Here is a 12,500-nt window from a genome sequence, read left to right on the forward strand (position 1 = left end):
GATGATGATGATGATAATAATAATAATAATAATAATAATAATAATAATAACGATAATAATGATAATAATAATAATGATAATAATAATAATAATAATAATAATAATAATAATAATAATAATAATAATAATAATAATAATAATAATAATAATAATAATAATGTCACTCAATTTTACGACATTCCCTAATTGGATTCAATAGTCTGATGTCACATCGCCCAGCAATTCTCTACTTTTTATTCTTCATACTGGCTAGAAATTTTCATTTGTCTTGTGATCAGAATGTATAAAAGTCAAAACATGATCAGATTTTTTTTAATGTTTCCCTCTGGATACGCTTTTATGCTGGTCGGAGAAATATTTCATAAGGGCGTCCGCCAATAGATAGTATGCAGATGACGTCACTCAGGCCTTTGTTATTGTTTTTGCCATCCGCGTTTGTGAGTTGTTCTCACTAAACTGCAATAACCTGATTATAAACGTTCATGGATACACAGAGTTTGTGTGTTGGTCCGTTATACTTCCGGATGGCAATGTTGTGAACTCCTTGGCCAAGCGCATTCTATCTATATTCCGATAGTTTAGAGCGAGTTACTAAGTTACCATGCGTCATTACGTGGGAAGTGATGTCACGACTGTTGAGGCGTATTATGAGCTCGATCTGAGTGGGTTACCCAAAGGTTACGTCCACCCACCCACCCACCCACCTTAATGAGGAGGAGACTACGAGTATTACGTTTTCATACAATATGAATGAAATAAACGATTATAGATCGATTTCATGGCTTTGTTGAAGTTCATATAAGTCAACTAATCTTGGCGTTGTACCGTGGGCAATGACCGTTACCTCCACTTCATGACAAAGGCCCATGACGAGCCAATGGTTAATACGAGCTGTGACGCAATCAATTCGTTATAGGCGGTGTTCGTGTGAACTCTAACCTGATCTAGAGCTTCTAGGACTTTTATATAGCGCAATATCCACTAAATGTAGACAAACCGCTTTATAAAGGGTCCGTTAGGCGATAGTATTACAATTTTTCCGACAGAGACAACGCTGTTGACGGCTAGGTACTCCATTTACACCTGATTACGGTGAGAGAATGTAAGTAAAGAGCCTTTTCCAAGGACTCAACTATGCGCCGAGCGCGAGGCTCGAACCCAGGGCCTTCCGATCCGAAAGCGAGTGTCATCCCATTAGACCACATAGCAGCACAATTTTTCATACAATATGAATGAAATAAACGATTAGTATCAATTTCATGGCTTTGTTGAAGTTCGTATAAGTCATCTAATCTTGGCGTTGTACCGTGGGGCAATGACCGTTACCACCACATCATGACAAAGTCCATGACGAGCCAATGGTTAACTCACTCAATCCTAGAGATTTTTGCTGCTTTTCAAAAATGGAAAAAAATGTTTTAAAATGAGCATGTGCATAGTTTTAACTACCATTAACATGTAAAAACTAAAAACATTAACTTTGTTACTAGACGCCTATAATTTGTCTCATAAAACTGTATAAATTGGCATGGAGTAAAAGTAAAACGGGTAAACTACGGATATGGTCGGTGTTAGGGTTGAGTGAGTTAATACGAGCTGTGACGCAATCAATTCGTTATAGGCGGTGTTCGTGTGAACTTTAACCTGATCCAGAGCTTCTAGGGCTTTTATATAGCGCAATATCCACTAAATTATGTTGACAAATCGCTTTATAAAGGGTCCGTGACCAACAGCAACACGTAACATGTAGAACCCGAGACATGACGCCTGTTAGGCGATAGTATTACAATTTTTCCGACAGAGACAACGCTGTTGACGGCCAGGTATTCAATTTACACCTGATTACGGTGAGAGAATGTGATTAAAGAGCCTTTTCCAAGGACTGAACTTTGCGCCGCTTGGGACTCGAACCAAAGACCGTCCGATCTGAAGCAAGTGCCATACCACAAGACCATATAGCAATATTAAGCATCAGATACATCCCGACATAATACTGTTTTGAGACTGTTGGTCACATGTATGACTTTGATAAACACCGTTGATCCATTCATGAGCTGTATTCTGTTCTGTCTGCATCCTTTCTCGATGCCTAAATTCCATCGTATTTTGTTGTGTTTTTGTTTTTAACCCTCTAATTACCACCTAAAGCAAAATCGTCACATTTTTACGACACAATATACATTTTTTCTTATTCAGATTTATTTTGTACATGACAATTTTTATTTGTTTAATTAATAAGAACATACAGTTGTTTTATCGAGAGCTTGTTTGAGTTTAGAAAATCAAGTTTTCTGCTTGGTAAGCCTGCCACTTTTGTGTGGAAAATTCTGCTTATTAATTAACGTGTGAATGACTTTCTCAAAGACGCATCATTAAAAAGAAACGGAAAAAAATGAAAACGAAATTCTTGACTCCCATCAGGACCAATCAAGATCGCCTCCCCTTGCCGCCACATGTTATTCATTTATACCCACTCATTTTTACCTTATGAGTGAATTCCAACCAAATCAAATCGAACAAAGCAAGTCATTGACTCATCAGCGTTCAATCATCTGGGCGGGTACATTGGCCTACACTGGCCAAATACTTTTTTTTAGTTTTGGCCAAACATTTTTCCTGCAATATAATATGATGAAATACAGGACCTCTAACTTATCCACACAAAGAAATTTAACTTTACACCTTAAAAGAAAGTCCAATGTTTAAAATTTTGACTTGGAATTCATCTTAACTAATTAATTTTTAAAGAAACTTTTGCCAAAATTTTAAAACGCATTCTATGCCAATGTAAGGTTGTATTCGATCTCTCTCACGACAAATGCCAAAATTGAGGTGATTGGAAATTCCCAGCAATTGTTACGTTCATCCAAATCAATTTCCGTTTTCGGTGCTGGAACAAATCAACATTTCATGCTTAAGCCCTTATTTGAAATAAAAGGCAGTTTTCACACAGACATTAAATCTCTCTCTCTCTCTCTCTCTCTCTCTCTCTCTCTCTCTCTCTCTTTCTTTCTTTCATTCTCTCTCTTTTTCTTTCTCTCTCTCTCTCTCTCTCTGTCTCTCTCTTTCTTTCTCTCTCTCTCTCTCTCTCTTTCTTTCTCTCTCTTTCTCTCTCTCTCTTTCTCTTTCTCTCTCTCTCTATCTCTCTTTCTCTCTCTCTCTATCTCTCTCTCTTTTTCTCTCTCTCTCTCTCTCTCTCTCTCTCTCGCTCTCTCTCTCTCTCTCTCTCTCTTTCTCTCTTTCTCTCTCACTCTCTAAATTGGCCTCAACTCGATAGTTCTCTAGCCTCTGTCGCTTGATTGCCAGCAAGCATTGCTTCTTGCTCTTCCAAACCAAGGAACTGTCTGTCAAATACTGAGAATCACTCCCTCGACCTTACCTTAGTGAACATTATTTTAATTCAGCTTTCCTTCCCGAAGTGGCGTCTCATTTTGCCCTCAAGAATAAGTAGAAAAAAACTTGAAATTGTATATAGTGCAATATCCACTAAACGTGTTAAAAGCGCTTTACAAGGGGTCCCTGGCCAACAGCAACACGTAACATTTAGAATGGGACATGGCGCCTGTTAGGCGATATTACGTTTTATTTCCGACAGATACGACGCTGTTAACGGCCAGGTACTCATTTTTCACCTGAGTACGGTGAGAGAATGTGAGTAAAGAGCCTTTTCCAAGGACTCAACTATGCGCCGAGCGCGAGGCTCGAACCCAGGACCTTCCGATCCGAAAGCGAGTGTCATACCACTAGACCACATAGCCGCACCTTAGTGAGCATTATTTCAATTCAGCTTTCCTTCCCGAAGTGGCGTCTCATTTTGCCCTCAAAAAGAAGTAGAATGATTATTAGGATTTCGTTGTGCTAAAGCATGAGGCCGCGTGGCTCAGTGGTACGGTCGTTGCTTCGTACCGACCCGAAAGGCGGCTAGAATATGGTCTTGTGCGTATGACACTCGCTTTTGGATCGAAAGGTCCTGGGTTCGAGCCTCGCGATCGGCGCATAGTTGAGTCCTTGGAAAAGGCTCTTTACTCACATGCTCTCACCGTACTCAGGTGAAAAATGAGTACCTGGCCGTTAACAGCGTTATCTCCGTCCGAAAAATTGTAATGTCGCCTAACAGGCTTCATGTCCCGTCCTACATGCTAAATGTTGCTGTTGACCAGGGACACCTTGTAAAGCGCTTTGAGCACATTTAGTGGATATTGCGCTATATAAAAGCTCTTTTTTTTACCCAGTTCGAATACCTATTGCGCTGTTTGGTCTAGAGAATACGGAATAATGAAATTGTTGCTGCTTGAAGCTCGGAGGAAAAAGTAACGATACATATTGAATAATTAGCGTCGATTTATTAGACGAAGACAGATACTGTGGATGTTTCGGGTTTCCCCTTTATCAACAAAACAGGATGAAAGAAACAATACAGACGAATGAGATAATGTGGTAGTGGCGTAGTTAAGCGAAATAAACCTTTATCTCTTTATATCTTTTCGCTCAGTTTTAGGCGCTGTACTGCCTGACCTCTGACGCCTGGGTTATTTCAGTTTTTCTATGGAAAAAGATAAATTTTCCCCTATAGGGTGAATAGAAGGAATTTATTTATTTTTATTTATCGTTCACGAGACTCATTAATTCAACTCTGTTTTGGAAAGACGTTTCTTCCACGGCATCATAGATATCGTGGCCTAGGCATTCCACGAAGGAATATAGATAATTCATCAAACAAGATGTCTGATGTCAACAGGAATCACCCATGTTGTCCAAGTGAGAAAATCGGGGGGTTAATAATCTTTCCCAAGGTAAAACAAAACGAAAGTGTTTGAAGCGGGCCTCGAACCCGGCACCTTCCGGGTCACAGTGCATGCCTTACTACTAGGCCACTCGCCCCACGTAGAAATTACTTAATTTTTTTTTAAAATCATACCAGCATAGTAGTACTGTAAGATCTTGCCCAAGGGTGCATTTCGTCTTCGTGCTCAGCCTTGTCTTTGCCCGGTAGGAAAATCTGTAGCGATGCCTCTACCTGGTCTGGAGTTCCACAGATAGGGTGGTTGGAGTCGCAATACATGTCACAATCGGAATAGAAGCAAGTGTTACCCGCTGTAAGTAACGAAATAAATAACAATGTGACATTGAATGTAAGCTTCAATTTAATTACGAAAATGGATAAAATTGACTTTTCGGGTTTCCCCTTTATCAACAAAACAGAATGAATGAAACGAATGAGATAATGTGGTAGTGGCGTTAACAATGGCGCTCATTTTTTTGTTTGTTCCCTGATAGATCTTCAAGCTGCAACACTATGGGGTGTGCAGAATAAAAATAAATAGATAAAATAAAATTCCCTTTATTCATCCCATAGGAGAAATTTATCTCTAGGGTCTATTCCAAGGGAAGACTGGAAAAACCGAGGCGTCAGCCGCAGTGCAGCGCCGCAAATTGAGCTAAGGCGGGGTGACTTGCTCAAGGCCACACAGTGCAGCGGCGGGGGATCGAACTCTATACCTTTCGGGTAGGAAGCAAAGACCGTACCGCTGAGCCACGCTGCCCTCGATGATAGAAATACTCCGTCCTAATCAGAACGACGTTTCAGTCCAAACCCTGATTTTCAAGATTTTGTTTTAATTCCACTGTTTTGTTCTTGAATTTATCACGTCCGTCTCAAAGACAGAGCGGCATGTCAGCCGGAGAAATTGTGATTTTCTCTTCATTCCAAACCAAGGAACTGTCTGTCAAATACTGAGAATCACTCCCTCGACCTTACCTTAGTGAACATTATTTTAATTCAGCTTTCCTTCCCGAAGTGACGTCTCATTTTGCCCTCAAGAATAAGTTTTTTTAAAACTTGAGCTTTTAAATAGAGCGATATCCACTAGATGTGCTCAAAGCACTTTACAAAGGGCCCATGACCAACAGCAACACGTAATATGTAGAACGAGACACGACGCCTCTTAGGCGATCTTACAATTTTTTTTCCGACAGAGACAACGCTAATAACGACCAGGTACTCATTTTACACCTGAGTACGGTGACATAATGTGAGTAAAGAGACTTTTCCAAGGACTCAACTATGCGCCGAGCGCGAGGCTCGAACTCAGGACCTTGCGATCCGAAAGCGAGTGTCATACCACAAGACCACATAGCCGCACTACTACTTGAACCCATGTAAATGAATATTCAAGACAACAAGAGCAAGCAGACGTTGGGCGGCGTGGCTCAGTGGTATAAGGTCTCTGCTTTGTACCAGAAACGTACCAAGTTCGACTACCCACTGCTCGGTGTGGCCTTGCTTGAGCAAGTCACTTCGTCCTAGCTCAATTTGCGGCCATGCACTGCGCCGGCCGACGCCCGGGTTACTCCAGTCTTCGGAGATAAAGATAAAGGGGGTAAATCTGACTCATTAATGAACAACACAAAACAAACGACGTTTCGGCCCTTGGCCATTTTCAACTAAACACAGAATACATATATATTTATATTAGATCCAGTCTTCCCTTGGAATAAACCCTAAAGACAAATTTCCCCTATTGGATGAATAAAGGGAATTGTAGTTATTTTTTATTTTTTTAGAAGTGAAGTGTTTTTCAGGATACTCAGATTCATAATAGATTAGATACTTCTCTTTTTTGCTGAATTGATACGCATCTCGGTAGTTTGTAAAGCGCTTTGAGCACATTTAGTGGATATGCGCTATATAAAAGCTCTAGCTTTTTTTTTTGGGGGGGGGGGGGGTGTTAGTTGAAAACTTAAATATTAAGTTCTTAACTCTCTCCTTACCAGCCAGTTTCAGGATTTTCCTCAAAACTTCACACTCAACTAACACAATAGCAGTAAAGTTCTTGCGATACATAAATTCTTCAGCAAAACATACTCTACAACACACTGTTCATTTTCTTTTAATTTTATGATGTGCAAAAGAAATTTGAATAAGAAAAATTTTGGTTGTATCGTAACGAATGTGACGATTTTCCTATAGTTGGTAAGGAGAGGGTTAAAGACTTCAGCGAGTGTAATGGGGAAAACTTTTTTGATATATTGACGCTGCAGAGTCATATTTTTATAGTGATGAAATAGACTTCAACAGTCGTGACGTCACTTCCCTCGTAATGGTGCATAGTAACATTGTAACTGGTTCTAAACTATCGGAACAATGGCGGAAGCCCTTATGAAATACTTCTCCGACGAGCATAAGAGTGTATCCAGAGGAGAAAAAACATTATAAATCTGATCATGTTTTGACTTTTATACATTCTGATCATATGACATTTGAAAAAGTTCTAGCCAGCATGAAGAATAAAAAGTACCGATTTTCTTTGTTTAGAACCATGTGCTGGTTGCTGAGCGGAAGTGACATCAGACTATTGAATCCTATTGTATCCCATTTTAAATAAACAGATTACCCTGTGATATGTAAGTCTTTTCCTCAACGGTCGAGCATGAAGAATAAAAAAGTACCTATTTTCTTTGTTTAGAACCAAACTGCTGGTTGCTGAGCGGACGTGACATCAGACTATTGAATCCTATTGTATCCCATTTTTAAATAAACAGATTACCCGGTGATATGTAAGTCTTTTCCTCAACGGTCGAGCATGAAGAATAAAAAAGTACCTATTTTCTTTGTTTAGAACCAAACTGCTGGTTACTGAGCGGACGTGACATCCGACTACTGAATCCTATTGTATCCCAACAAGAAGGATCCAATCCATGCCATTCAGCGAAGTAGCCAAGTCACCCTATTCCGCCTCCGAACAGGACACAATAGACTAAGAGGACATATGTTTACAAAGCTCGGTATTGGAACAACCCCTTATTGCCCATGTGGAACCGACCATGCAACCACTTTACATGTGCTTATGGATTGCCCATTATACAACGTGCAACGTTCGAACCACTGGGTCAGCCCTACAACACTCAACACAAAGCTCTATGGTGAGGATGAGGACCTAAAGCGGACCGCAGACTTCATAGCAGATATCGGACTGCAGCCATAGATGTCCATCAGATGAACGAAGAAGAAGAAGATGAAATAAGCAGATTACCTGGTGATATGTAGGTCTTTTCCTCCAGGGTCGTGTTGATAAATCCGTTGAAGTCCTTTTCAATGCTGAAGACTCTTCCAACAGTGGGTGGTACTCGATAAAAACCCAACACTCGTTGGTGCGGAGACGTCATATGGAAAAACAATGAAATGGAAAGAGACAAAAATCGTTGAACGCTGTAGTAAGTGGACACTGATTGATGAAATTCGACCATAGCAAACTAGAGCCTAGAGTGTTCAGAAAGTTATGAATACGACCGACGTGTACGTATCTCACAGCATTGCCACCCGGAACACAAAACTATTTGTAACCTTAAACGTTTATAGTCTGGTTGATATAGTTTAGTGAGAATTACTCATAAACGTGGATGGCAAAAAAAAACAATAACAAAGACCCGAGTGACGTCAAGTTCAATATATCTATAATATGGTTTTAGGTTGTTAGGAATCTCATAAGAGCATTAGTTCAAAACTACCATCTAAAAATCAGTGCTAGAGGGAAAAGTAGTTGGCAGAAAGGCACGGGGCAAACCAAGGAAGTCCTGCATTGGAAATGCGAAGGAAACAACTGGCAAAAAGATAATCGACTGCTCGGTAATGGCCCTGAGCGTGAAGAATGTGGCGTTCCATGACATTCAACCTCTGTAGGGAGACGGAACTCCGATAAGGTTAGAGGTAAGGTACATTCAAAACTAGCACCTAATACGCTATTAGTCAAGTATGAAATTGAAATGGCTTGTAGGGGAATGAATAAATTATTGTGAATAGCAATGAATAAACTAAAAAATAGAGCATTTATTTAGCTCAAAATCCAAAGTCTCAAAGTGCTTTGCATGGGGCCCCAAGCTAACAGCAACACTTAACATTTACGACGAGACATGACGCCTGTTGGGTAATATAACATTTATTTTTCCGACAGAGTCATCGCTGTTACCGGCCAGGTACTCATTTTAAACCTGAGCACCGTGAGAAAATGTGAGTTAAGAGCCTTTTCCAATGAATCAACTATACGCCGCTCAGAGCGAGTCTCGAACCCTCGGACCTTCCGATCCGAAAGCGAAAGTCATACCATTAGAATACACAACCGAATATGGTGAGACTATGGGAATACTCTACATAAATATGCATATATATATAATATATTATATATATATATATATATATATATATATATATTATATATATATATATATATATATATAGAATGCGCTTGGCCAAGGAGTTCACAACATTGCCATCCGGAAGTATAACGGACCAACACACAAACTCTGTGTAACCATGAACTTTTATAGTCTGGTTAATACAATTTAGTGAGAACAACTCACAAACGCGGATGGCAAAAACAACAACAAAGGCCTGAGTGACGTCATCTGCATACTATCTATATATATATATATATATATATATATATATATATATATATATATATGACATCCGCTCCTCTTTGACATTGCACTAGTTTGACGTGATAAGACACATATATCAGTCGACATGTCAATGAATTGAAAAAGTCTTGCCCAAGGACAACAACACTGAATCTAGAAGAACGCTAATGAAATCATTCATGCAAGCGCTCATTGTCTGGTTACTTATTATCATGTTCTTTGTGACTGAGTGATCACGATCTTTTGCGAAGGTCATCAAAGCGAATGACGTGTGTATAAAAAAATCATTATATAAATACGAATATTTACATCGGGTAATTCCACGGATTTGCCGCGATCATCAATGCGCTACATTATGTTTCATTTAACCCCCCCCCCCCCACCAACCCCTCCAGTAGGCCATATGAAACTATATTTCCATTTCGTGCAGTACCAGTCGTCTGTTAGACGTCCTACTTTTTGTACCAAATAGACATACAATATATGTCATATTTGTCACTGCCAAAGGTCAGGTACTCATTCACACCTGAGTCAAGTCTATATTATAGAAATTTCACCAAGCAGATACATCTGAATCTACTGAAATTATAACTTGTAATCGACATTTTTGTGTTTATATTTTTCTTAGATGTATTATGACACCCTGATATTTTCATTCTCGTATTTAATGTGCGGCTATGTGGTCTAGTGGTATGACACTCGCTTTCGGATCGGAATATCCTGGGTTCGAGCCTCGCGCTCGGCGCATAGTTGAGTCCTTGGAAAAGGCTCTTTACTCACATTCTCTCACCGTACTCAGGTGTAAAATGAGTACCTGGCCGTTAACAGCGTTGTCTTTGTCCGAAAAATTATAATATCGCCTAATAGGCGTCATGTCCCGTCCTACATGTTAAATGTTGCTGTTGACCAGGGACCCTTTGTAAAGCGCTTTGAGCACGTTTAGTGGATATTGCGCTATATAAAAGCTAAATTTTATTTTATTTTATTTTATTTTTTTTAATTTTATTTAATCTGTCGACTTCTCTATTCCCTCTATTGTAGTGTACCCGTACGTACAACACCCTTCATCTGTTGGCCAGTATAGATAGAACGATATTGACGTCACTCATCTCTTTGTTATCGTCAGCGTTTTATAGATAGAACAAAGTTGAAGTCACTCAGGTCTTTGTTATTGCTTTTTGCCATCCGCGTTTATGAGTAATTCTCACCAAACTGCATGAACCACACTATAGATAGAATGAAGTTGACGTCACTCTGGTCTTTGTTACTGCTTTTTGCCATCCGCGTTTATGAGCAATTCTCACCAAACTGTATCAACCAGACTATAAACGTTCAAGGTTACACATAGTTTTGTGTGTTGGTCCGTTATACTTCCGGATGGCAATGTTGTGAGCTTCTTAGCCAAGCGCATACTATTTATAGGCAGTTCTCACTAATGTGTTAATCAGACTATAACCGTTTAAAGCGACACCTTGTTTTGTGTGCTGGGTATGTTATATCCTCTGGCGGATGTTATGAGGTTTTATTTTAATTCATCGCATAGCGTCAATAGACTCTTTGACCCTTTCCTCGCCAATCGTTATAACCAAATGACAATTTCTATAATTCAAATTTGTTTTGTACATCACAAAATTTGAAGAAAATTATTTGTTATTTTTATAAGAATGTAATGTGATTAATTTTGTAAAGGTCGTTTTTCCTGAACAAAATTATGTTTATCATTTATCTATTTATTATTTCTTTAGTTGGAGTTTTAAAAAAATTAATTTCTCTGTTGAGTAAATATGACATTTAAGGAAAAGTCATGAAAATGGTAAGTAAGGAGAGAGTTAATTACATCTTCTCATTATGCAAGGGTAAAATAGAGTACTCGGGCAGTAACAATGTTACCCAAGTTGAAAACCAAATGTGACCCTTCGCCTCAAAACGGTATTAATTATGGATAGTTAGGATATTGAAAATTGAATTTATTGCCAGAAATATCAGACTTGTGCTGAGTTTGTATGTTTTATTGAGGAGAATGGATACCATAATTTAAGGTGCTAATGCCAACAATTTATATTTTTGACCAATTTAACATTTAATTCGGCTTTTAAGCATATTGTTCGTTCCGAAATAATACCCTTTTGAGACGATGGGTCACAAATATAAAATTGTCATAGAGACCATAATAGGTTAAATAGTCCTTGTAACGCGCTTTGAGAGGATACAGCGAAATGTTGGTCTATATAAACGCTCTTATTTTGAGTTTTTAGCGCTTTATTGTTGTTAGTTTCTTTTTTTTTTCTCTCTCTTTTGATTCTGTTTTATTTTCCTCTTACGTTTTCTAAATAAAAGTTTAATGAAGTAGTAAGTGGTAATACCGATCAAGATGGAACGCCGCTATCTCAGCTATGTGCCGTTCAAAGTCATTGAAGTAAAAGTGGTCTGGGAGTGTCTCCTGCTCTCGTGGAAATCTGTGAAAAGACGAATTAGTCAAAGTGAGATTTATCAGAATCAAGGAACATCATGATCCATCGTGGTTTGTGCTCTTGAGCACGTTGCCGGTCAGCTGTCTCCACGAATCACGATCCTCTGCGGTGCGCATGAAATCTGTGTTGCTTTTAAAATCACATTTGGCCATTCTCAGGTTATTTAAATAAGTCATTCTTTGTCTTCCTTTAGCTCTCTCTCCTTCGATCATCCCAGATGTTAATAGGGAATATAAGTGACGTATAAAAATTTTTTGATAGATGAATTAAGATTAATTACACAAAATGTACTAAACGTTTTAACTCACAAGTCAATGCAAGAGTTTCCTTAAATCAATAATAGATAAAAATAAAATTCCCTTTATTCATCCCCAAGGGGAAATTTGTCTCTAGGGTCTATTCCAAGGGAAGGCTGGATATAACCCAGGCGTCAGCCACAGTGCAGCGCCGCAAATTGAGCTAGGGCGAGGTGACTTGCTCAGGGCCACACAACGCAGCGGGTAATCGAACTTGGTACCTTTCGGGTACGAAGCGAAGACCGTACCGCTTAGCCACGCTGTCCCATGAGACATGCACACATGACAGTAGAATACGGAAACAAAGATTGTTTTT

General features: G+C 39.1%; 1 protein-coding gene across 1 annotated transcript in view; it reads right to left on the reverse strand.

The window, feature by feature from the left end:
• LOC144973722 (extracellular serine/threonine protein CG31145-like) overlaps positions 1-12,500 on the reverse strand; it is a 37,175-nt gene that overhangs the window by 11,097 nt on the left and 13,578 nt on the right. Inside the window, exons 6-8 of the mRNA XM_078916554.1 lie at positions 11,781-11,873; positions 8,034-8,146; positions 4,919-5,094 (exon numbers count right to left, since the gene is read on the reverse strand). Of these exons, the coding sequence (XP_078772680.1) occupies positions 4,919-5,094; positions 8,034-8,146; positions 11,781-11,873 (382 nt within the window). The remainder of the gene's footprint in view (positions 1-4,918; positions 5,095-8,033; positions 8,147-11,780; positions 11,874-12,500) is intronic.

The sequence above is a fragment of the Berghia stephanieae genome, chromosome 5 (assembly GCF_034508935.2).
Source record: "Berghia stephanieae isolate SIO BIC M18660-M18661 chromosome 5, UCSD_Bste_1.3, whole genome shotgun sequence".
NCBI classification, from domain to species: domain Eukaryota; kingdom Metazoa; phylum Mollusca; class Gastropoda; order Nudibranchia; family Aeolidiidae; genus Berghia; species Berghia stephanieae.